At 35.9% G+C, this 27406-nt stretch overlaps 1 protein-coding gene across 13 annotated transcripts in view; it reads left to right on the top strand.

Moving 5' to 3' along the window:
* Positions 1-27406, top strand: part of BIRC6 (baculoviral IAP repeat containing 6) — a 224446-nt gene that overhangs the window by 38185 nt on the left and 158855 nt on the right. For all 13 annotated transcript variants that reach the window (XR_013554777.2, XM_078444805.2, XM_078444808.2 and 10 more), the window contains exons 5-13: positions 678-789; positions 1630-1712; positions 6634-6856; positions 6936-7096; positions 11354-11412; positions 17047-18441; positions 23399-23548; positions 25469-25694; positions 26486-26646. Coding sequence is in view for 12 of the 13 variants with exons in the window: in XM_078444805.2 (XP_078300931.1) it covers positions 678-789; positions 1630-1712; positions 6634-6856; positions 6936-7096; positions 11354-11412; positions 17047-18441; positions 23399-23548; positions 25469-25694; positions 26486-26646 (2570 nt within the window). In the remaining variant the exon portion in view is untranslated. The remainder of the gene's footprint in view (positions 1-677; positions 790-1629; positions 1713-6633; positions 6857-6935; positions 7097-11353; positions 11413-17046; positions 18442-23398; positions 23549-25468; positions 25695-26485; positions 26647-27406) is intronic.

The raw sequence follows: 27406 nt of genomic DNA on the forward strand, positions 1-27406 counted from the left end.
GCTTGGTTGGTAGATCATGTGACTCTTGATTTTGGGGTTGTGAGTTTGAGCCCCCCGTTGGGCATAGAGCTTAATTTAAAAAGTAAATTAAAAAAACTCACTTAAAAACATAGCCTAGGTTATAGGTTTAGTCACAGCAAGCTGTATATTTTAATATGAAAACATATGAAGATTTCCTTTTTTGATAATTCCCTGAAGGGTATAGCTTTCCTGGAAAAGGATTTCTCTGGAGAAAGAACAGAAGGAAAACTGCTTTCTACTTAAATTTTTTTTAAACCAGAAAATACTTTTTCAACAAGGTTGAGATAAAACCACTGTTCCTTTGGTTGTGGTTTTATCCATTTATGTAAAACTTGGCACATGATGAAAGCATATGGTTCTCTATCTTTACGTTTCTAGATTTTTTGTTCTCTGCTTGGTAATTCTGCAACATTCGTTAATTTAATCTATCTCTGGAATTATCACTTGTAGCCGTCAATCTTTTCTTTTTGCCTACACTGTTTAAGGGAAATTGCTAAAAGTAATCATTTTTAGTTTAAAATACAGATTGGAACTTGGTCATTAGTCCATTCCCAGTTTTTGTTGATAATTTAGTAAAATTTTTCTTCATTGTTAAATAGGAGCGTCACTATAATTTGATGCCTACCTTCGATTACATAAAGTATGTTTACTTTTAGATCATTGATGTATAGTGAAGCTAACAGACGGGAGACATTTACCTCATGGCCTCATGTAGGCTATAGATGGGCACAACCAGATCCCATGGCTCAAGCTGGATTTTATCATCAGGTGAAAAAGACTCAGAAAACATGTTTTTCAGTATGCTTTTGTAGTCTTCAGTAAAATCATCAACATTTTAATACTCTTTCAAAAACTTACTTTATGCAACCTTGCTGTGTGCTTTTGTTTTTGCATTTGTGTGAGTTGTTTTATTCTTGGACATTTGATCATAATACTGACTGGCTATCTCCTATATCCTGTATTGTGTACAAAAAGGAAAAAATATTTGTTACAAGTAACTAACAGCTGAGTTAATGCTTCATAACTATTTTCTTTCAGAAACCAGATATATATATTTTTTAACTATATAGTAACTTTACTACATCTGTGGTCATACTAGGTGCTAAGTAGAGTAAGTGCTCAAAAATATTAATGTTTGTTTTCAGACGTATATGTTCAGATTTTGATACATTTTATATATATGGCATTTTGTCTCGTGTCTTGAAGAATATGACACAAATTAGGTTCACTAGTTAGCTTTCCTTTTTTACTTGGCTTTCTTGTGTTGTATGATATTGTTTTTAATAATAAAATCCATTAGACTCTATTTCCTTATATATTTAACTGTATTTCAAATACTTTAATAATACAATTAGAAGATGCTAGATCAGAGATTGAGTATGTGTGTGCCTCCATGTTTGATTTAGTGCTCATTTTTTGATGAAACACGATTTTTCAAATAAAGCGAATATTTAAGCATTAGGGCACTCACTGTATTTTTGGGACCAGTGTATAGATTGTCTTTTCCTCAGTATGGTATTTTACCTAAAATTATGAACTTTTTAAGAAGTGTTTTCATTAAAAGGCTATTTTAATATTAAGCTTTTTGTCTTCTTTATAAACTTGCAGCCTGCCTCATCTGGAGATGATAGAGCCATGTGTTTTACTTGTAGCGTATGTCTCGTTTGTTGGGAACCTACTGATGAACCTTGGTGAGTTTTGATTTTTCTGGATGTGATAGGCTAAGTTAGTCCTATAAGTAGGCTTTTAAACTTTCCTTATTTCATCTAGATAGAGTAATATTTTTGCCTTTTTGCCATCTGTATTTTTGCCTTAGTCCTAAGAGAATGAGAGTGTTATGCTCTGTCACATCAGTTGGCGTATAGTAGCTAAGGTCTTTGACTTCCTAAAATCTACATGGGAGAAGTGCCAAAGAAATAGAATTAGGCTCTGAAACCAGAAGGCTTTGACAAAGTAAGCTGATACAGCATGATAAACGTCAGCAGTTTAATCCTGGTCTGTTGAGGGCAGCCTATCAGTAGGGAATCCATAGAGGATGGCCTTATGATTTACATTTTTTTAAAGTTTTTTTTTTTTTTTTTAATGTTTATTTATTTTTGAGAGAGAGAGAGAGAGAGAGAGTGAGCTTGAGTGGGGAAGGGCCAGAGAGAGAGGGGGACAGAGGATCTGAAGTGGGCCCTATTCTGACAGCAGAGAGCCTGATGTGGGGCTCAGGCTCACCAACCATGAGATCATGACCTGAGCAAAGTCGGACGCTTTAACTGACTGAACCACCCAGGCACCCTACAGTTTACGTTTTTAACTTTGAAGTAATTTTAGGGAGTCTGTGGTAATTTGAATTCTAGTGGATGAAACTTTAGTACTTGGTTAAATATTTGGGGCACCTGGGTGGCTCAGTTGGTGAAACACCCGACTCTTAGTTTTGGCTCAGGTCATGATCTCACAGTTTGTGGGTTTGAGTTCTGCCATGGTCTTTGCCCTGACAGTGTGGAGCCTGCTTGGGACTCTCTGCCCCTCCCCTGCTAGCACTGTCTCTCTCAAAATAAATACATAAAAAAGAAAAAGGGAAGAACTTGGTTAAACATTAGAGAGCATGTATCAAAACCTAATTTTTATGAATAACTGAGGTCCTATTAATAGAAATAGTAATTATAATAACAAGTATTTATATAATGCCACTTACCACATACCATCCTATGCACTTTATATATTTTTAACTTGTTTAATTCTCACATTAGCCCTATGAAGTAGATATTATTATCGTCATTTTATAGGAGAGAATGGAGAATAGTCCCAACTTAATCCTTATAGTCACTCAGTGAGATAGGAATTATCCCAATGTAAATACAGAAAATAAAATTTGTCAAAGGGGATATGGCTAATAAGTGACGGAGCCAAGATTTGATTTGGTTTTAAGATACATCATTTCTTTTGTAGTAAAATTAGTTTGAGGTTTCTGAATGTTAATCAGCTGATGTGAATGGGGTGAACTAGCTCAAGTCTATTGGAATGTGTGCATGGATTCCAGCTTGCAATGGGGTATACTGCATGAAACATCTGTGGACTGCGAGTCAAACACATGCAGTTTCCAGTTTAGGTTAAAGTTCTATTTGGAACTCAGTCTTTTCCCCTAGAAACCATTTATATATGTATAGAAACAATTTTTTTTTTTTTTTTAATTTGAGAGAGAGAGAGAATGTGAGTGGGTCAGGGGCAGAGAGGGCAGGGGAGAGAGAATCTTAAGCAGATTGCACTAAACACAGGGCTCGATCTTATGACATGATCTGAGTTAAAATCAAGAGTCGGACGCTTAACTGAGCCACCTGGGCACCCCAAGATATAGAAACAATTTTATTTTATTATTTTTTAAAATGTTCATTTTTGAGAGGTGGGGGGGAGAGAAAGAATCCCAAGCAGGCTTTGCACAGTCAGCGCAGAGCCTGATGCAGGGCTTGAACCCACTAACCATGAGATCAAGACCTGAGCCAAAATCAGGAATCAGACACTTAACCGACTTAGCCACCAAGGTGCCCCTAAAAACCATTTTATTTATTTATTTGTTTGTTTTAAAGTTTATTTATTTTGAGAACAAGAGCAAGAACGAGGGAGGGGGAGAGAGAGAGGGAGAGAGAACCTGAAGCAGGTCCACACTCTTAGGACAGAACCCAAGGTGGGGCTGGGGCACACAAACCATGAGATCATGACCTGAACCAAAATCTAGAGTTGGATGCTTAACCGACTGAGCCACCTAGTCACCCTTAGAAACCATTTTATTTATTTGTTTAGTTAGTTAATTTATTGCAAGAGTGGGAGAGGGTGGAGAGAGAGAGAGAGAGAGAGAGAGAGAGAGACCGAGAGAGACACAGAGACAGAGAGAGAATCCCAAGCAGGCTTCATACTGTTAGCACAAAACCTGACGTGGGGCTTGAACACAAGAACTGTGAGATCATGACCTGAGTTGAAATCAAGAGTTGGATGCTTAACTGAGCCACCCACGCACCCCTAGAAACCATTTTAATGTGTCCTTTTAGTTTCTCAGGCTGATCCTCAGTTATTTAACCCACCTGAAAAATTATGTCATGATTTTATAGAATATAAGTTTATTCAAAAATATTTTGATTGTGGGGAATTGGTTCAGATTTTCAGCTTGGTCAGAGAATCAAAGATTCTACCCCTTCTTTGTCCAAGGAAGGATTCAGGATTCTTCAAATTTGAGCAATTGATAGTATTTTTGATGGCCTGAGGACAGTGTTCTAAATGGGTAGGAGGAAGTAAGATTGAGCACAGCTGGGGAGCTGAGCCTAGGTATCTTCTGAATCTGTAAGCGGGAAAAGAAGGAAGACTTACAAGTGGAGAATGGGACTCTCACATTTTGATGGTGGGAGTCAGTAGAACTACTTTGGAGGGAGATTGAAGTTTTTAAAAAATAAATTGAGCACACCCTATTATCTGTTAATTCTACTTGTACTTATTTACCCCAGAGAACTAATTCCTCTTGTATGCAAAGAGGCATAAAAATGGTTGGAAGCTGCAGTTGTAAACATGGAGTCATCTTAAATACCTGTCAGGATGGAATAGCCAAACAAAATATGGTATACTCATAAAATCTATTATCCAACAAGTAAAAATAAAAGGAATCAATAGTTTGCTCTCTATTAATCACCTTCAGTAACTTTTAGGTATGTTATTTTATCAAAAGATCTGTTGTAGAATGATTCATATAATAGTACTTTTTCTTTAAAATGAAAAAACCCTATATTATATGTATAAAAAATATTTTAGAAATATACCACTTAAACTCATAAAAGTGGTCATTTGGAGGTGGGAAAAGAGATTACTGGGATTGGATATTATAATTGAGTGATATTTAGCTTTATAATCATGTGTTGTGTAAATAACATTTTAATTAAAAAGTTAAAACTTAGGAAAGAGAAAAATATATTAGGATTTAGCTGGAGGGAATCCAGTTGAAATATATGCTTGGGGGATGCCATGTAAAAGCAATTATGTAAGACATCTGTGTATTACAGATTATCTAGGATTTACATATGGATATAGGTAAGTTGTAGGTACCTTGTATAAAGAAATATGTACACCCCAAGGAATAGCATATTTTTTAAGTATAGTTTTTATTTCTTTGCCATGGAAATGAAAAAAAAAAAAAAAAGACTTTTTTTGGTAGAAACATCGTGGCATTTCAAATAATGCTGTGTAATTACAGCTAGTGAAAGTAAAAAAAGAATAACCAGAAAGAAACAAAGTAGTCACAAAGTTGGAGAGATAATTTTTTCAGTGTAAAAGTTGATCCTGCTTTCAATATTTGAGAAAATTATTTTTTTAAGCTTTTTCTTTTAGTGTTTATTTGTTTTTGAGAGAAGGGGAAGAGACAGCATACGAGCCAGGGAGGGACAGGGAGAGGGGAGACACAGAATCTGAAGCAGGCTCCAGGTTCTGAGATGTCAGCACAGAGCCTAGGCAGGGCTTGAACTTGTGTAGCATGAGATCATGACCTGAGTGGAAGACCCACGCTCAACTGACGGAGTCACTCAGGCGCCCCCCAAAATAAATTTTGTTTAGAGGTTATTTATCTGGTCTGGTCCTGTAGTTAATGTATAAGATGTATTTGCGCATCTTTTTTTGTTTGTTTTTTAAGTTTATTTTTGAGAGAGGGAGTGAGCAGAGGGAGGAGCAGAGAGAGAAGAAGAGAGAGAATCCCAAGCAGGCTATGTGCTCTCAGCCCAGAGCCCAATGCGGGGCTCGATTCCAGAAATCATGAGATCATGAGCCGAAATCAAGAGTCGGGTGCTTAACTGACTGAGCCACCTATTCACCTACGTGTGTTCTTAATCTAGGTCATTTTATCCATACTCTATAGATCTTTTTGCTTTCAGATCTTTACTAAAAGATTTTTTGTGTTACGAATGGCATTTGTTGAGTTTTTACTCTATATCATTTATATTGTGGCCACTGATAAATGTAAGTATGCATATAATTATATATAATTTAAAAATTGCTTTATTGAGAGATCTTTGACATGTAAAAATTACATATATTTAAGGGGTATAACTTGATGTTTTGGTACATGTACACTCTGAAAAGACCACCACAATCAAGCTAATTAATACATCTATCACCTCTGCTTAGTTGCCATTCTGTGTGTGTACATGTGTTAAGATCTAATTTAAGATATATTTGTTTCTCAAATTTCAAATATATAATACATTCTTATTACCTGTTGTACCTTTATGGAGAATTTTAAACTGAAACAGAGTAGTTATTTATTTACAGTTGTAGGAAACTGTGAGGAATTATCAGAACTTAAAACAATTTTATCAGTATGTTAATAGAGTATAAATTATACTGTAGTGTTCTGTGTCATTTGAGACTGACCTTCTATGTAATCCATTCAAGTGAAGAGTAACTGCTACCAAAGTGAGTGGTAGGATGTTAGTGATCTTGATCAGATGGAGTGATTTGGTATTTGAGTCTTTTTAATAAAGTCTAATTAATTGTTTTTTTAAAAAAGGAAAGATCCTGGAGTTCTCTTTTAATCTACAGATTTAACAGCTTGATGTTGTTCAGTAAACTTTTCCTTCCTTAATCTGTGTAAAGGTCTGAACACGAGAGACATTCCCCAAACTGCCCATTTGTGAAAGGTGAGCACACACAGAATGTGCCGTTGTCAGTCACTCTCGCAACAAGTCCTGCACAGTTTCCTTGTACGGATGGAACTGACCGAATATCTTGCTTTGGGTCGGGGAGCTGCCCTCATTTTCTAGCTGCTGCAACAAAACGAGGAAAGATCTGCATATGGGATGTTTCCAAACTTATGAAGGTATGTTTCAATTTTGAAGTGATAGATTAGTAGTTGAGGAAAAAAATCAGTTTTAAACTTAGGCTTTTCATTTGTTTAGGTGCACTTAAAGTTTGAAATTAATGCCTATGATCCAGCAATTGTACAACAGCTTATTCTGTCGGGAGAGCCAAGCTCAGCAGTTGAATCCAGGAGACCAACTTTGGCATGGCTGGAAGACTCCTCCAGTTGCTCAGATATACCCAAATTAGAAGGAGATAGGTATGTGAGGTTTTTTTTTTTTTAGTGGCATTTATAAAAGTCAGGTGTTTTCCTAAATTTTATATTTTCTTAATTCTAATTAAAGAGGCAGAAAAAAATATTAGGTCAAGAGAATGGAGAATAAATGTTCAGTTGTTAGATCTGAAAGAGCTCTGTGATTCTTGAGAAAAGTTTTTCATTCAGAAATGCTATAGTCTGTAAAACGTACTTTTATATTCTGTCTCAATCTGTGCCAACTGGAAATAATTGCTGCACTGAAAAATAAAGTCTAAATAATGAAATGAAATCCTCGGATTATACTTGAAGTTTTATCTTGTTGTATATTTTTTCCTAGAGCAGTTTAACCAAATGATTTTGGTTTCCACTTTTTTTCATTGACACCTTAAATTGTATCAGTACCGTTGGATAGTGAAAAAAACTTCTGGCTAGGCAAGATGACCCAATTATGTAAAATAGTTTATCAGTAGTCAGCAGTGAGTTGAGGCATGATTGCTAAAGAGACATTCTGGTAAAAATGCTGTGTTGGATTCTTTTCCATTCAGCTTTTCTGACAGTCTTGATTTCTGTAGCTGTATTTGATCTGCGTGGGGGTAAGAGAGTCAAAGTATAATCTCACTTCACCCACTCGTCTCCCAAGACACTGCAGTTGTAGCTCTGAACTCGGCTAGAACTATAGAGGAATGTCTGCAGTGTAGTCAGGTGGACCGAATAAAGGGTTCCACAAAGTACCCAACTTGTGGTAGGCAGTAGAAGCTACTCCCTTTTAAGATTCTGAGAGTAGCAATGTGAAATGGAGCCTATTTAACTATGGTCAGGTGCCCTGATGCTGAGGAGGTCTATCATTTTTCACTTGCAGGGGCTTCTTATGTTACTGATGTGGGATCGATGTTATATGCCACAGTTCGTGGTTGAACAGTATTTTGCTTCATAGTCCCTTTGATGGCGTGTGTTTTCATTAAGAACTCATGTAAAATTTTATTAGTACGAATTATTTTATTAAGGGAATTAATGGAAAATTCATGATATATTAGTTGGGAAGGTTAGCTCTGTCTAGTCTGTCTTGGTAATGATAATGTATAAATTCTGGGTAGGTAAATGAATGTGGCCTGAGCTCTGGAACAGACTGAATTAAAGCTTCATGGTTGTTTTTAGTTATTATAAATCCCTGTGAGAACTTGATGGGAAAGCACCTGACCTATAATTTGAGTTTTGAGCACATTTGTCAATAGGACTAGAAAGTAAGTGTGCTTGAGGTCTGTGATTTTCTTAGTGGAAAATTTATATAAGATGATGAAATTAGTATGTGCTTTTAAACACTTATTTACTTATTTTTTTATTATTTAAAAATTTTTTTTTAAACATTCATTTTTGAAAGACAGCATGAGCAGGGGAGGGGCAGAGAGAGAGGGAGACACAGAATCCAAAGTAGGCTCCAGGCTCTGAGCTGCCAGCACAGAGCCTGACGCGGGGCTCAAACCCATGAACCACGGGATCATGACCTGAGCTGAAGTCGGACACCCAACCAACTAAGCCACCCAGGTGCCCCTGAACACTGATTTTAATTAGAACTTTTGTCTTGGGGTTTTGTAATTTGGGGATTAAAAATTGAATTCAAGACATACTGTTTAAGATTACGCCGATGCGCGCGCGCGTACGCACACACACACACACACACACACACACACACTCACTTAGGTAAAATGTACATTTTTGGTAAACGTGTATCCAGTATTTCAGGTGGGCAGGTACTGTGTGGGGTAGTGTGCTGGAGTTGGGATATAAACCTCTCTGCCTACTTTTAAGAGGCAGTCTTTCTAGGATAGAAGGACACTTTTCTCCTGAGAAAGTGAAGCGAATCATACAGAAAGAGTACTCTTAAGTTGGGGTGGCAGGAGGAAGCCGAAGAGGTGGAACTTCATATCTAACCTCAGTCTCCCTCTCTGGCCTTCCCCTCCCCCAGAGGCAGCAGGATTTCTGTTGCACTGGTAGTAAATATAATGAACTAAACTACTACTGATTTTGTGCTACAAGATACAATATATTTGGTTTTAAAATATACTCTGTGAGTTTCATTAGCTTGAAGAATTAATATTTAATTGAACAGATTAAAGCTTAGCCAAGATGCTTAAAGTAGTTAGTAGTATAGTTTGCCCACGAATTGTTTATAACCCTTTCTACTTAAAAGGCAACATTTTTCTTTGTTCTGAATTCATTCAGAGAAGAATTTTTATTTGGGAAAGAAGAATACTTATTTGGGGACACACTTAATTTTAATGAATTAACATTTTTGTCTCATTTGTATATTATGTTTTTCAAATGGGTAGAAATTTCCTGCATTTAATTTTGAAGTTGTTTATAGTATTGATGTATCAAAACTAAGGTATCCCTGTAATCTTCAGTTTTCAAAAACAGATAATCCCAACTAACCATTTAAAACTTACTTATAATATCTGGTTTATTTTGCACATTTATTACTCTGCAAAAGATTTTGTGTGTGTACAAGGGTTCAGGAAATGTAGTGTGTATTATATACCTAATGCATGCTTAAAGTAGAAAAATTAGACAATACAGAGAAGTAACTTGAAGAAACGTAGAGTACCCATACTCACATCATTCGGTTATGTTAATATATATATATATGTTAAATTTTTTAATATGTATTTATGTTTTTTAACCCATATTTAAAAGTTTTATTGAGGTATAATTACATATCACAAAATTCACCCTTTTAGTGTACACTTCAATCATTTTACTCATGATTTTATTATGTAATGGTATGAGAATTTTTCTGTCATAAGCTATTTTGAAAAAACTGTATTTTGAAAAACTTTAGAAAGAACCTTTTTTTTTTTTTTTTTTTTTTTTTGTCTGTTAAGGTGATTATCTGGCAACCCTTTGGAACATTATTTGTAATATTGTAAATTATTTGTAAAGCCTATCAAGGTGCCTTGAATTTCTTCCTTAAAATATACAACTACTTTTTTAACCTTTTTTTCATTATAGATGGGTAATATTTGGTTATTTTCCTTAATGTAAAAACCTTTCGATACTTGAAGCTTGTTGTATCTTGGTTTGGAGTTCTTCATTATGGGTAATTCCCAATCATTAATATTTCCTCTTGGGATTTAATTTTCCCGGTATCTTTATTACTTCTCTGAAACCAGCCAGTTAGTATTTAAATAGTTTGAGGCTAATCAGCAACTGATCTTGAACTTCTGCACATTTTTCTTTGTTGTTGTTTTAAATTATAGCACAAAATTGTTTTATGGACAGTTACTTCTACTTGAAAAATTTAAAACACAGGAATTTGTCAAAAGTGTCTGAGTCTTCCCTCTCCCCCATATTTCAAACTTTTTTTAAACGGAAATTACTAACTTATATTTCATTTAAAGCAAGTACCTGGTTATTTCAGTTGTAAGTGAAATACATTGTTTCAAAAAGGGAGAATTAATATTTACTTTCCTCCAAAATGAATCTTTTTATTTTTGTAATTGAGGTCATCAGAATTTTAGCACTGCTGTAGAAATGCTGATTGTTAGAGTACAGACACAGCCTAATATTGTGCCAGAGTGATCTTTTGTTACGTTTTTTTCTTGTTGGTGAACAATAGAGAGTGAGGATAAAGATAATGCCAAGAGGGAGGCTGGTGATTTTTTGACACAGTGAAGAGTAAAGGAGGAACTATTGTCTCTTCTTAACCCCTGACTTCTGAGTTGTAATAGTTTCCCTGCTTGTCACAGAGTTCTTATCACCCCTTCCAAAACCAACCAAATACAAAACAAAAGTGAAATACATGCATGTGTGTGAGTACGTGTACATACACACCTATTTAGTAGCTCTTTTATTTTGTTCTAGGACAGCTTTCTGGAATTCTGTAACACAGTGTTATTAAAATTTTGCTACTAAAAGTTTGTACTTGATGTTATTAGCTGCTTCTCTCTTTTATCCTTTTATTTACCTAGATTATTTTCTGTCATACCTTAACGGTCTTCATATCCCTACAAATTTTATTATAGATTCTTAGTGGTTTCCACACCCTTTTCCAAGCAGATGCTTATTTCATGATTTTAAGGTAATCCATTACCAGCATTATTAGTCACTTATGATCTCAGACTACTTATATGTCATTTAAGCTAGTTTTAATAGTTTTGTATGATACTTATATTTGAGATACAAGGCAGTGGTCATTGTACTTTTTTCTTTGTCTCATGTATACTTTTTTTGGAAATTTAAATTATTTTTTGCTTTGTCTTTAAGTGACGATTTACTGGAGGATTCAGACAGTGAAGAGCATTCCAGATCAGATTCTGTGACAGGTATGTAAAAAAAATGTTAGTCTGTTTTTTTAAATCTTTGCAGTTGTTCATTTGTAGGTAAAGCTAAATATTACTTAATTCTAAATTTCTCAGTTAATGCAAACTCTGAATTTTCACTAATATACACAGAAAACTCAAATTTGCACATTAGAGGTCTTGAATTAGTATATATGGAGTCCCATACTTATATTTTAAATGGTACATATTCAAGCCAAACAGATTGAAGTGATTTTTATTTTTAATGTTTGTTTATTTTGAGAGAGAGAGAGAGAGAGAGCGTGCGCAGACGTGCGAGCAAGCATGAGTGGGGGAGGGGCAGAGGCTCTGAGCTGTCAGCACAGAGCCCGATGCAGGGTTTGAACTCACAAACTGTGAGGTCATGACCTGAGCTAAGTCAGACGCCCAACCGACTGAACCACCAGGCACCCCTGAAGTGATAGTTCCACTGAAGTTTTGTCATAGGTGTCAAGGAATTGACATTAAGACAGAATGTGTTCAGTTTATTTGCATAATTTATTCTGTGGTTATATAAAAGTAATACTGAAATTAAGATTCTTTATTCCCAAAATAAAACAGGTGAATAGAGAATAAATTTTAAAATATATTTTAAAATATAAAATCATAGACATTAAGGCAATCGAGTAAGTGCTGCCTTTCTCATTATCTTATGACATATTAGGGTGAAAGACTGTACTTTGCATTTTATTTTATTTTATTTTATTTATTTATTTATTTATTTTTAACATTTATTTATTTTTGAGACAGAGACAAAGCATGAACAGGGGAGGGTCAGAGAGAGGGAGATACAGAATCTGAAACAGGCTCCAGGCTCTGAGAGCCTGACGTGGGGCTTGAACTCACGGACCGCGAGATCATGACCTGAGCCGAAGTCGGCTGCTTAACCAACTGAGCCACCCAGGCGCCCCTGTACTTTGCATTTTAATGTAGTTTTTTATATAATAGGCAAGGCTAATTAATAGTACATCTTAAAATAATTTTTCTATATCAGAATTCAAATTCTAACTCTGTTATTTATTATAGGCTGAATGCATTTCCTAATACATAATAATACATAAAAGAATTATGTTAACATCTGTTTAGAGTTTTGGGGACTGATTAAGATAAAAATATATAAAGCATAGAACCTGGGAAGCACCGGTATTTTTAAAAAGTGACTTATTAAATTGTGGCTGTTTTGTAATGTCAAATCTTATGAACTAAGGATATGTGTAACTTGTGTGGAAGAGACACAGCTTTGTATAGAACAGTTGTCAAAAATTCGAGTAATTATAGAATGGCGAGTGCTTTCTAAATTCTAAATTGTCATGAAAATTTTTTAAAGCCCCCAAACAATGCTACACCTTGGGGTAGATTTGGGGTTAAACCTAACTTGTCTTTTGAGGTAGTTCGTAGCAATGAAAAAAATGTTTAAAGTAGGGAAATGTCCTGAATAATATACAATTGTATCATTAGCTCTTGAAAAATAAAGAATAGATTCATCAAAAAAAATTTGGTTTGATGAAGATAGTGCTGTTTTCCCATTTTGTTGTCCTTTTGTAAAAACAGAAAAGAGCTACAATTGCATTTTCTTAATCTGATAAAAATAATAAACTGGTCACAGGTCACCTGGAGACCTGTTTAGAACTTGAACCCTTCTACTAACTCTTGTGTCTTGTCAAGTCAAACTCTCTGGGCCTTAGTTTTTCCTTTGAAAAGTGAAGTGTTTGAACTAAATTTTCCTTTTTCTGCTCTCAAAGTTTTTGATTCTAACCATAACCTTTCCTTTGTATGCTGTAGCTTTGTTCTTTTCTCTGGGTCTAAGGATCTCAGTAGGTATTTTTGTAATTATAATGTCTCTTTGGTCAGTTTCCTTTTCCCTTTTCTACTTTTATCTGTTTCATCTATGCCTAGTTGCTCTTTCATACTTCCTTTAGATACTATAGTCCTGTTTACCTCACTTTCCAGTATCTAAGAAAGTCACCATGTATTTTTGTTGACTTTCTCTATGATACCTCATTTAGGGTTGGGATTGTTGTCCATATGTAGTATTAAAAGGTAGCTATGGTAAGAGAAAAAAATCCTTCTGGTTCAAAATTTTTAATTCCCTCCTTGTAGGATTTATAACTAGTTAATTCATTTGTAGGAAAATATGTACAGTAGTCCCCTCCCTCCTACTTGTGGTTTCGCTTTCCATGGTTTCAGTTACCTGTGGTCCATCCTGAAGCAGACGACCTTCCTTCTGACATGGTCAGAAGGTCAGTAGTACCATAATGCTACAAGACAGTGCCTATGTCATTCACCTCACTTCATCTCCTCCCATAGGCATTTTATCATCTCCTCATGTAGGCATTTTATCTCACATCATCACAAGAAGAGTGAGTACAGTATAGTAAGATATTTTGAGGGGGACCACATTGACATAACTTTTATTACAGGATATTATTATAATTGTTCTATTTTATTATTAGCTGTTGCTGTTAATCTCTTAGTGTGCCTCTTTTGTAAATTACACTTTATCATATGTATGTATATGAATAAAATGTAATATATATAGGGTTCGATACTATCCGCAGTTTCAGGTGTGCACTGGGGATCTTGGAACATATCCCCCGCCTATGAAGGGGGATTACTGTATCTTCTAAGTTAATTTTATTATATTGAAAGATTATTGGTGAGTTTATGGAAGCTTGTGATATGAACAGAAGATGTGTTCTTTTCCTGAGGTATCTAAAATAACTCATAGATGCTATTTCAAAACTTAACATTTACCAACTTTAGATGATTCCCATCAAAGTGAATGATGTGGTCTGAAGAATTGTGGAATGTATTTCTTAATTTCAAAAATGTGATTGGAGACTAAGAGACTTTTACCTGTTTTCATTTGAAGGTTATGACTTTTGAAGTTATCTAGATGATGTCAGAGAGAAAAGTTTGGCCTTTGGGCAGTATTACCGAGGATATAGGTAATAGTAGTAAGGATATATTGCTTCTTGTAAAGAGTGGGAAGAGTGTGTGACGGGAGATTGAAGAGGAGTTCAAACTGAAATTTGATAGTTTTAGAAAAATACTTAGGTAAAACCTCATTGCTACCCTCAGGAGGTTTGGCATATAGAACTGTTGGTTTCCCAAAATGATTATCAGGACAGTATTGTATTGTAGTCTGTTTTTAGGTGTATAGTATAAACACTTGTTTGGTAGTCCAGTAGGTTTGAGAATTTATGAGATGAGATAACAGATTTTCTTACTGTACTAACAGTTGTTACTGTGCTTTGTCAGTCTTCTGAAATAGAATGCTTAAGTAGCTGGGAAGAAGCAGAGTAATAATGCCACTTCTTGTATTGCCTTTCTTTATTAATAGTCCCACCTTCTATTTTTTTTAGTGTTTTTATTTTTGAGAGAGAGCGAGTGAGCGAGCATGGGTGAGGGAGGGGCAGAGAAAGAGGGAGACACAGAATGCAAAGCAAGCTCCAGGCTCTGAGCCGTCAGCACAGAACCTGACGCGGGGCTGGAACTCACGAACCGTGAGATCATGACCTGAGCTGAAATCGGACACTTAACTGACTGAGCCACCCAGGTGCCTCCCACCTTCTATTTCTTAAATGTGTGTTAATGTATGTAAATTATGGTTATTTTGTTTTTATGTCTCTGTAGGTAGACAGACTAAAATAGATTTCTGACCATAACTTAAAATAAATAATTTAAAAAGTTTCAGTTTAGTTCAGTTAATAGTTGAGCATCCTCAAGATTGGTTATAGCATACTACATGTTATCAGAATCTTACTGTCAACTTTTAATTTCAAATCTAAATTCACATCTAAATTAGACTTAATACATGGCAATATGGACAGAGTGCATATGACTGTAGCCAAATGAGTGGTTAAATAAATGAACAGTTCCATTAGGACAATTAAATTGCTGAGTGTATAATCAAAATTTTCTTCAGTTTAACTAGAAATGGTTTCATTTTTAGGTCATAATAGTGACATTATTTGAAGTGAGAAGATTATCCTCAGAAAATGGGAAATAATAGATAAAGCTGTCACTGAGCATTTTGAAGAAGTAGTAGATGATTTAGTAACAGAGATGGTGTGAACAGAACTTTCAGTGTTAAGTGTATGATGTTCCATGAATCTCACTTGCATGTTCTTTTACTTGGGCAGCTTTCAAAGTTTCATGCAAGTTTCCTTGCTTATTTTATATTTATTTCCTTTACTCTTTTGTATTCTTATCTAAATTTATAAAGCCAGTTCCACTGTTTTTTTTCTTTGTCATAAATACTTAGCTGTTATTGTTGCTAATAATGTTGTCGCCTGACTGATAGTATTTTTTGCAGGTGAGAAAAAGAGCAGATTGGTTCAGACTTTCAGTTCAGTATCAAGAGATTATATCTGGTTTAGGGGTTGAGTGACCTCTCTTACAGGGTTGTGTGTAGAGAGACATGGCATGTTTGGAGTGTTGAGACTGAGAAATGACTTTTGTGCTCTTTATAAGGGGGCAGCTTGAAGAGCACACAGTACACAAAAGGTCATTCATTAAGGGGTAATGTAGTTGACTCTAAACATAGTATAAATTAGCAGATAACACAGAAGACATTTATGCTTCTCTTTAAAATGACATATTTTTGGAACTTTTCCTTCGTAGTTATAATTTTTTTCTAAGCTGATCTTAGAGTTACATTGTGTACTATGATAATCAACTGATAATTAGCATGGTAGGGTGGGAGAGAGTAGAGGATGCTATGGCTCCTTTTAAATGGTAAAAGAGAAGGAACTGACCCTATAATAACACTTCGTGGATATTCTATAAAGTAATTAAGTGACAGTTATAATGGTATGCAGTGTTTTTTGGTTTAGAATTGAAGGGCAGAACTCGTATTATTTTGATGCCAATAATGTCTCCATTCTTTAACCATTCTCCTAAATTAAAAAGGGAGGAAGGTTTGCTTACATTGTCAGGAGAATATATTCTGACTTGAAAATGATTTTGACTCTCTTAAATGGCCTCAGTGGTTTTTCTCAGTAAATTTATATCAGATTTGGTTAACTTCCCTTTAAATACTTAAAATTCTTCCACTTATGTAATTATAATGCACCGATTAGATGTGTAAAAAAAAGAAAATTAATGTAAGCATTACAGTAAAGATTTTTTTTAAGTTTATTTATTTTGAGAGAGAGAGAGTGAGTGAGCAGGGGAGGGGCACAGAGAGAGGGAGGAAGAGAATCCCAAGCAGGCTCAGCACTGTCTGTGCTTAACCCCACATGGGGCTGTATGTGACTCACGAACCGTGAGATCATGATCTGAGCTGAAACCAAGAGTTGAACACTTAACCAACTAGGTCACCTAGGTGCCCCATATACTAAAGATTTTTTCTTTTTTTTTTTAATATTTATTTATGTTTGAGAGAGAAAGCGAGTTTGAGGCAGGGGAGGGACAGAGAGAGGGAGACAGTGGATCAGAACCAGGGTCTGTGCTGACAGCAGAGAGCCCAATGTGGGGCTCAAACCCATGAACCACGAGATCATGTCCTGAGCTGATGTCAAACGCTTAACCAGCTGAACCACCCAGGTGCCCCTACTAAAGATTTTGATTTGCATTCTCAAGGCCAATTCTAATGAATATTGTTCCTTTTCAAAGGGCACACATCACAGAAGGAAGCCATGGAAGTGAGCCTTGATATAACAGCACTCAGCATTCTCCAGCAGCCTGAAAAACTCCAGTGGGAGATTGTTGCAAATGTGCTTGAAGATACTGTTAAGGATCTTGAAGAACTTGGGGCAAATCCTTGCTTAACAAACTCTAAGAGTGAAAAGACAAAGGAAAAGCACCAGGAACAACACAACATTCCCTTTCCTTGTTTATTAGCTGGAGGTTTATTAACATATAAATCTCCTGCTACCTCACCCATTAGTAGTAATTCTCACAGGTCACTGGATGGTTTAAGCAGAACTCAGGGTGAAAGTATATCAGAACAAGGGTCAACTGACAATGAGTCCTGTACTAATTCAGAATTAAATTCTCCTCTGGTAAGGAGGACTTTACCCATTTTGCTTCTTTATAGTATCAAGGAATCTGATGAGAAAGCAGGAAAAATATTTTCACAGATGAACAATATAATGAGTAAAAGTTTGCACGATGATGGTTTTACAGTTCCACAGATTATTGAAATGGAGCTGGATAGTCAGGAGCAGTTGTTGTTGCAGGATCCTCCTGTGACTTATATTCAGCAATTTGCAGATGCAGCAGCCAACCTTACCTCTCCAGATTCTGAGAAGTGGAACTCTGTGTTTCCCAAGCCTGGGACTTTGGTTCAGTGCTTGAGGCTGCCAAAGTTTGCAGAGGAGGAGAATCTTTGTATAGACTCCATAACTCCTTGTGCTGATGGAATTCATTTGTTGGTAGGACTACGGACATGCCCTGTTGAATCCTTGAGTGCAATAAATCAAGTAGAGGCCTTGAATAATTTAAATAAATTAAACTCTGCACTATGTAATAGACGGAAAGGCGAGCTGGAATCAAATCTTGCTGTAGTGAATGGTGCAAATATTAGTGTAATCCAACATGAATCACCAGCAGATGTACAGACTCCTTTGATAATTCAGCCTGAGCAGAGGAATGTTAGTGGTGGATATTTAATACTTTATAAAATGAATTATGCCACTCGGATAGTGACTTTAGAAGAGGAGCCAATAAAAATCCAACATATCAAAGACCCCCAGGACACAATTACCTCGCTCATTTTGCTTCCACCAGATATATTGGATAATCGAGAAGATGACTGTGAGGAGCCTGTTGAGGAAATGCAGTTAACCTCAAAGAATGGCATTGAAAGAGAAAAAAAGGCTGATATTTCTACTCTTGGACACCTGGTAATAACCACTCAGGGAGGATATGTAAAAATATTAGATCTTTCAAATTTTGAAATTTTGGCCAAAGTGGAACCTCCCAAAAAGGAGGGCACTGAAGAACAGGACACATTTGTTTCTGTCATTTACTGCTCGGGTACAGACAGGCTGTGTGCATGCACCAAAGGTAAGCAGATGGGTTTGTTTGGTCCTTCTACAATTTTATAAAATCTGTGTATGTGGCATTCACTTATGTGCATACCTAGTATGAATTTTAGATCCATATAGATGCAGTGAAATATGTTTTTTTTAGAATGAAGTGGTAAATCTTTCTACTGTTTTAACATTTTAAAACTTTTTTCTACTGCCCTAGGTAAGGATTCTAATTGTAAATAAGTTAATAAGTCTCTCAGAAAGTATCTTCTCTGCTTTAACCTCAAGAAAATAACCTGCTGTTGTTTCTGTGAGTCCTGACTCTGCATCTGCTCAAATTTGTGGCCTTGGGCAAGTTACTTTGAACTCAGTAAACCTTTGTGTATTTATAAATGAGGATCAGAAGGCCTGTTTTTAGGCTTCTTAGAATTAAATGAGATAATGTATGTAAAGTTTTTGGCATAGAGCATATACTGGTCATTATTTCCTCCTGAAATAAAAATATTTAACAAATTACTAGTTTTGCCAAATAAACTTTCCTTGTCTGATTTACTCCCAACCTTTGGCTGATAGTTAAATTAGTTTTGCAACATCTGAGGCCCCATACAGAGTAACAAACAGTGTGCATTTTCCCTTCTCCTTTCTTATTTTATATATTTTAAGTTGGAAAGATATAGCCGTTTTTGAAAAGGATTGCTGATCATATCAGGCACAATGAATAGTCTTATTGATAGTGTAGTAGGAGTTTAGGGCCAGGAGATGTTCGAAACCCAGGTAACTGTAACCGGTGCTTCAGAGAGGAACTGGGTGTGAGGAAGTTATCCATCTCACTTGTGGTTCTTGGGAGGAAGTAACCTGAGTTTTTCCTCACTTTCATAAAGATTCCAAGAGTTTGGCCAAGAAGGGTAGTGGTGAATATAGTGGTTCATTCAGATTGCCTTGTTTGGAATACATCTAGTGAAATAAGGGGAAGAAAAATCTTGACAAAACATCAAAATCCAAATAGATTAATTTAAAAAATGAGCAATGCAGAATAACTTCAATAAAACTTTGAATTAGAGTTAATAAAGTTTAGAAAAATCATTAAAATACTATGTGGTATGAAGGATAACTTGAATTCATTGATTACGTATGTGCCTGTTCACTGTTGTGAGAACTTCTGTTAATTTATTTAGTCATCGTGCCAACTTTATGAGGTATATACAATTACTGTCTCCATTTTACAGATAAGGAAACTGAAGGAAAGAGAGGTTAAGTAACTTGCCTAAGTCACAGAGCTAATAAATGACAGAGTCAGCATTCATACCTGGGGTATCTGTTGTCCGGGTGCTTAAACTACATTATACTGCCAGAACGTAACAAAAGCCAAAGTCTTGTACATTGAGGCTTTTGGAATCTTTGAATGTGAAAGATTTTAAAAATGAAAACAATTTTACTTTGCCATAGGCCATCCAGAGTGGATTTGAAACCTGAGTGACCCTGCCCCAGGGCACATCTGTGTAAGATACTAATATTTTCCAGAAATGCAGTCAGGGTTTAATGATTTTAATTATTTGATGAGATACGCTTTTGGTGAGTCAGAGGAGAAGTAGTGTTTAAACAGGTTAATGTGTTCTTGGAGTTTGGATAATGAAAAGTTCTAGGAATTGATCTCGTGTGATAGAGAACTTATCCAGATGAATCGAAGGACAAGAAAAAGCCTGCGAAATTAATCACTTTGAAAATTATCCCCTAGTTCTTCAAGGATTAACTGATGAAGATGCATTTGAAAACATTAGTAACAAAAAAGAGGAAAGAAAAGTTGATGTGTTAAAATGTATAGGACAGTCCATAAAGCAGTTGTAAAATTTTTAAAAAGGTTTGCAGACTGAATCAGATGGACATGACATTGTCCTAAGAGTATATTCAGATAACATAAAACTCGTTGTCTCGTGGAGAATTATTGAACCTTTTGATTAAAATCTATAACTAATGTTGTAAGTTAATTTCAAATAGTAATAATGTACTTAAAGGTAGATTTGATGCGGCTGTGTTTGGTTAAAGTTCACAAATAGAATATACATACACATACATATACCTGTATGTGAAACAAGGAAATAAGGTCACTACTGTCCACCCTGCCACCAGCCAGGCACTCCAGAAGTGTGGGCCACTTTCCCCATGGCTGGCACAGGGCTGAGGAATGGGGGGTGGCAGTGGGTTCTACTTTCAGGGAAGATCAGCAGCCTTTCCTTTTATGAAGCATCCTCTGATTGCTGTTTCTGGTTGGGTTCCAGAGTTCGGAAATAGTTGATTTCTCAGTCACTCTTTCTAGTTCAGTAGCTGACCTCTAGAGCTCCCTACCTAGAACTTCCCACTCAGCTGTTTGGTGTGACGTTACTGCTGCCTTTGTTTATATATTGTTTTTTTTTTTTTTTAATTTTTTTTTTTTTTTTTTAATGTTTATTTATTTTTGAGACAGAGAGAGACAGAGCATGAACAAGGGAGGGGCAGAGAGAGAGGGAGACACAGAATCTGAAATGGGCTCCAGGCTCTGAGCTGTCAGCACAGAGCCCCACGCGGGGCTCGAACTCACAGACCGTGAGATCATGACCTGAGCCGAAGTCAGACGCTTAACCGTCTGAGCCACCCAGGCGCCCCTATATATTGTTTTTTAAATCCTTTTTTTGGAGTTCTGTTCTTAGTGATTTAATTTGTCACAGTCTACTTTAAAATAATGCTAATTACTTAATTCTAGTAAAATATACTTTGATCTTTTTTTTCTTGTCCCCTTGTGCCACTATGGTTTTATATATTTTACATTTAGATAAGTTATAAACCCAACCAAAAAGTTGTTTTCTACCATCTTTGTCTTTGGAAAAAGTTTTCAAAGAAATGAGAAAAAATATACATTATGTTTACCACCTTATCATTTCTGGTACCTGTGTGTGTGTGTGTGTGTGTGTGTGTGTAAATTTGGTATTGTTTTCTTTCATCGTTGAGGGTAGTACTGAATGTACAGTTATTGGTTGACTATTTCTGCACTTGTTTCATTTTGCATCGTAGTTATTCCACCTGATGAGTCATATTTAACTTGTTGCATTTAAGATTTTCTCACTGAGTAACTTGGAGCAGTTTGACTATAACATAGGTATCTGTGACTCTCTTTGTATTTCTCCGACTTGAAGTTCATTGAATTGGTTGGATTTGCAGTGTAATGTTTTTCTTCAAATTTGGGAGTTTTTTCGCAGTATTTCATCAGTTTCCCCCTTGCCTTGTTCTCTTCTCTTTTTTCTGGAATTCCCATTACATGTACCCTCTTATACTTGATCTGTCCTATGTATCTGAGATGATTTTCACTTAAAAAAAAAAATCTTTTTCTTTTATTCAGATTGGCTAATTAGTTATACTCAGTTTTTATTTTATGATTCCTTCTGCCCTCTCAAATCTGCTTTGAGTCTCTCTGGTGAACTTTTCATTTTAGGAATTTTATGTTTCAACTCCAGAATTTCCCTTTTGTTCTTTAAAATAATTTTTTGTTGTTGAGATTCTTCACTTGTTGAGTCATTTCCACCATTTGTTCCTGTAATTCTCCATACCTGATTTCCTGTTATTCTGTAAAAATATTCACAGTGGCTTCTTTGAAGTCCTTGTCTGCCAAATCTAAATCTTGGGAACTCAGAGATATTTCTCAGTGATTTTGTTTTCCTTAGGCATGGGTCACTCTTTTTTCACGTGTCTTACAGTTCTTAATTTAATACTGAACGTTTTAAATAACATTGTAGAATTCTGGATTCTGATTCCCCCCACTTTGGAGGTTGTTGTTGCTTTGTTTGTTTGCTAACCCACCAGGACTATATTTCTGTAATTCGTTTCTTTTCAGTCTTGCAGTCATGTCTCTCGTCATTTTACCCCCCTGGTATTCGTTTGTTGCCTCTGTGTCCACGTGGCTTAGTGGTCAGCCAAAGATTTTGATAAGTGATTGTGCTTAAGTAACCTCACCAGTAAGTCTGTATCCAGGTGTGCCTTGGCTTTTGTTTTCTTTGTTTTTATTTTATGTTATGCCCTCTCACATCTTTTCTGCATATGCATGGGACTTAGTTGACTGAGAATATATGAATAGCTTGGGCCAGGTCTGGTTTTGCTACACATGTGTACAACCTCTGATCCTTGTGTAGTATGTGGAGAGTTTACCAAGCCCCCTATGTTTCTTTTCACTTCTTACAACTTTCTATTAAGTGCTTTGCTTGCTCCAGACAGGGTCTTGACTTCAGGTAGCAGAGCTGATATACCTCATTTTTGTTGCCACTGAGCCCTTTAAACTGACAGCTGTCCTCTCTGCAGTAGCAGTCCTTCTGGTTTTCATGGCTTGCCCCACCCACCCTGGTTGAAGGACAGTTCTGTCTAGCTTTGTAAGTTGGTTTTCAGGAAGTGGATTTATCATCTTCCTTATTCTGTTCTGTCATGGTGGAAGTGAATCTCTAAATACTTTTGTTAGAATATACTTTTATCCATTGATTTTTGTCTTAAATATTTGCTAAGTTTGCTTTCAGTTTTTTTATGTGAGAGATATAAAAAATAGAAACTGAATTTCATTTCATTATGAATACTTCAAAAAATTAAGACTCTATTTTCGTTACTTCTGAGATACAGAGCTGATGCATCAGTTTCCTTATCTGTAAAGTGGTCACAGTAATAGTCCTTATCTCAAGGGTTTTTGTGAAGATTAAATGAATTTTTAAGCATTTAAGGTAGTGTTTTACATGTAGTTAGTACTAGGTAAATAACTGTTTTCATATATGTTTATGTGTTTGCCATTTTCTTTATTAAATTTTCATTTTGAAGTGCCTTGTCAACTTAATTTCTAAATTCTGGGATATATGTCACTTTGGCAGCCCCCTTTATCTGCCTGTTGAATGATACTAAATTAAGTTTCTTACCGATGTAGTGTGCACTTCTATGTTTACCCATACTCTGTGTGCCTTTGTTGATAAAATTTTACTACACTGTAGGCGGTGAGCTTCATTTTCTCCAAATTGGAGGAGCTTGTGACGATATTGATGAAGCTGATATACTAGTGGATGGAGCTCTTTCTAAAGGAATAGAACCATCTTCAGAAGGTTCCAAACCTTTATCAAATCCTTCAAGTCCTGGCATTTCAGGTATGATACTGAGTTTTTAAATGACTCTTAAAACAGAAATTCTTGTGATGTTCAAAGGTTTCTGATTCTTACTTAAATAATCTTAAACGTTCTTTCAGTTTTTACAGTCAACTGTTGGTTACTTAGTTGAGGGAATTCATTTCCTGGTTGCCATTCTTTTACTAGGCTTGATTTTGTTTATTATATATCACTATTTTTTTCTGTAGTTAGAAATTGTTGTAAACATTAAAATAAAAAATGCTTTTTCACCTGTGGTAGGTTGGCCAATATTGGCCATGTCACCTAAGAGGCAAAAACACAATTTTGGCCATTAAGGAGCTTTTGGTATAGTTAGGGAGGGAAATAGCATGAAATAGAGGAGTTCATTAAGTGAGTATAAAATCAGTGGAGTGGCTAATATTACTAATATCACTACTGGAATTGAAAAGCTAAAAAAATACTCTCTCCCTGGGGCACGATATTCAGATTTTTGTTGCCCCATTGTGCATCATTACACAGGTTTGTTTTTGTTTGTTGTTCGTACGTCTTCTCCTATCTATGTTCTTTCTATACTGCCCTCCAGAGCTGCTTTTTCAGAGAAAGTAATGCTAACATGTTACTCCTGTTGAAATTCTAATTTGCTTTGTGGACTTCGTTGAAGTAACTCTATAATTTTCTTCTCTGTGTTTAGTTACAATAAATTTTTCATGATTTCTTAAGTATATGATTCCATTTCATGCTGTTTACATGTTACCCTAAACTCTTCTTTGTGCTTCCACAGTTAATGCTGTTAGTGCTGTTAATGTTTTACCCTTAGCTCTTAACACATTTTATTCCCTAAGCTTTTAGCTTGTAAGTATTTATTTGCCATCAGTATAGCTTTGCCTTTTTAAAATTACTTTTTTATGAAGTAAAAAAGGGCAGATGTTATGTACTTACTGATGCTTAGCATTTTGTTTTGTAAATAACAAAGTCTAAAAGTTATTTATTGGTTTGATACAGATTTGGCTTGCCTTTCAGCACTACTTTTGTTGCCCTTATTAACTTAGGGCTGGTTAGAGCTCAGTCAGGACTGTGTTTTCTCTTTATTTTTATTTTTATTTTTATTTTTATTTTTATTTTTGAGAGAACACACAAGCAGGGGAGAAGGCTAGAAGGGGGAAGCGAGAGAGAGAGAGAGAGAGAGAGAGAGAAAGAGAGAAAAAGAGAATATCTTAAGCAGACTCTATGCTCAGCACAGAGCCCAACTCATGGCTCGATCCCACAACCCTGGGGTCATGACTTGAGCTGATATCAAGAGTTGGATGCTCAACCGACTGAGCCGCCCAGGCACCCCAGTCAAGGCTCTTCTAACAGGTTGAGTTTGGGTTTGTCCAGTAAGAGGTACCCTGTCTGTAATCTAAAATATTCAAGTGGATTTTCATTGTGGCCATTATGTAGTCAGTGCTAGTTTCTTCATTTGCCTGTAGATCTCTTAGCTCTCATTAATAACTCTCAAGAGAGGCACCTGGGTGGCTCATTTGGTTAAGTGTTCAACTCTTGGTTTTGCCTCAAATCCTGATCTCACAGTTTCGTGAGTTTGAGCCCCACGTCTGGCTCTTTGCTGGCAGCGCAGACCCTGCTTGGGATTTTCTCTCTTCCTCTCTCTCTCTCTCTGCCGTTCCTCTATTTGACCTGTCTCTGTCTTTCTGAAAAATTAAAAAAAAAAAAAAAAAAAAATATATATATATATATACACACACACACACACATACATATATATATATACACACACACACACATATATACATATACATGTGTGTATATATATACGTATATATATGTATATATAACACCTTTAAGGATATTTTGCAGTTGTTGTAATTGATTAGACAGAAAACACAGATTAAAACTACTTTGTTTTAAAAACCTATTTCAAATTCAATATTTACTGTTGTTAAGGAGTTGATTTGTTGGTGGACCAGCCATTCACCCTTGACATCCTGACATCTCTAGTGGAGCTAACCCGCTTTGAGACTTTGACCCCACGGTTTTCAGCCACTGTTCCTCCATGCTGGGTAGAAGTTCAGCAAGAACAGCAGCAAAGGAGGCATCCTCAACATTTACATCAGCAACACCACGGAGATGCTGCTCAGCATACTAGAACTTGGAAACTACAGACTGACAGGTAAAACATTGTTTCAGGGTATTAAATTTTAAGTCTACATTATATATTTGTTAGAGGCAACATAAAATTCTTAGATATATTGTTTTTCTTAACTTTTTCTATTAATAACTTTTTTCTTTTGATTTGTCACCTTAATTTTGGAAATTTCTATATTCTTAGTTGTAGGATAAAATAGTGAGAGTAATCCACCATTGCAATTAGTTTGGTCACTCAGTTCACAAGTTGATTTACTAGATAGATAAATGGTTGCTTTGTGCAGTCACTCCTGTAGACACTAGTAATATGGTTGTCGCTGGAATTTCTATCCTAGTGGGGATAGAAAGACAGTAAGCTGTCAGCGCAGAGCGTGGTGTGGGGCTCGATCCCACAGACCGTGAGATCATGACCTAAGCCAAGGGCAAGAGTCAGACACTTAACTGACTGAGCCACCCACGCGCCCCAAGAAGTTCTTGTTTTAAAATGCAGATTCCTGGGACTCCACTTATAGATTTCGGGTGGGGCCCAGGAATCTGCAGACAATTCTGATGCATAATGCTCCATAGTGTAAGAAACAGGGTTTATTGTAATGTTCAGTTCACAGGGTAGGTGTCACTTTCTAAGGTAAGATCAATTATTGCGCTAAGATTAACCTCTCTTTTGGGAGCTGCTTGTCTTCTCTCTTGATCCCATTGAGAGGCACTGAGTTTTGTTGGAGGCTGCAAATCCAAGAATATGAAAAGTGTTAATGACAATGTGGTTTTGGTCAGCGAAAGATTTTTGCTGTATTTAGCATTTTCCCCCTTATTTGACAGCAATAGCTGGGATGAACATGTGTTTGAATTGGTTCTACCTAAAGCCTGTATGGTTGGACATGTGGACTTCAAATTTGTTTTGAACTCAAACATCACCAATATTCCGCAGATACAAGTGACACTGCTGAAAAATAAAGCTCCAGGCTTAGGGAAAGTCAATGGTAAGAATGAATCAGAATTTATATTTGAAGATTTTGCAGTTGATTTCTTTAAAAAAAAACAAACAAACTGATTTTCAACTTGACTGTCTAGGTTTCATATCCCTCCCCTGCCTCCTCTCTGCTCTCTCCCCTACCCCCATATTTGTTTTCTGCTCTGCTCTTGGTCGTTTTATTTTAGAAAAAGTTACTTCTAGAACATTTTAGAGGTTTTTGGTAGTTCAGTATTGTATGGAAGTGCATAAACTGGAATAATGTAATTATGCTATTTGGGAAATTCAGTTAGTTCCTTTCTAAATTAGTTTCACTTTCATCACTATTAGACTTACATGTTTTTCTTCCTATGTGGAGACCCTATTGGGAAAAGAACTTTGTTAATGAAGTCATATACTCTTAAGACTATTGGTGAAACTCAGCCTTTCACATAATGCCAGAAATACACCCAACTTTATTTGTTTTTTTTTTTTTTTTTTTTTTTACAAGTTCAGACTTTGGTATTTTGAGTTCGTTGAATAGATTGTACACATGTAACATGTTGGGAACTAGACGTTACTGTCTGGTGTTTACTGCTTAATCGGTTAATTTAAAAGGCTGGAGATAATTTCATATTACCATATCACATGGCTGCTTTACACCAAGGGGTAGAAACAATGAAACACGAAAAATTCCTTATTTTCAAAAATACATATGTACGTGTGTGTGTGTGTGTGTGTGTGTGTGTGTGTGTGTGTGTGTGTGGTGCATTTTTTGAATCATGACAGAT

Source organism: Panthera onca, chromosome A3 (genome assembly GCF_046562875.1).
Source record: "Panthera onca isolate mPanOnc1 chromosome A3, mPanOnc1 haplotype 2, whole genome shotgun sequence".
Taxonomy (NCBI): domain Eukaryota; kingdom Metazoa; phylum Chordata; class Mammalia; order Carnivora; family Felidae; genus Panthera; species Panthera onca.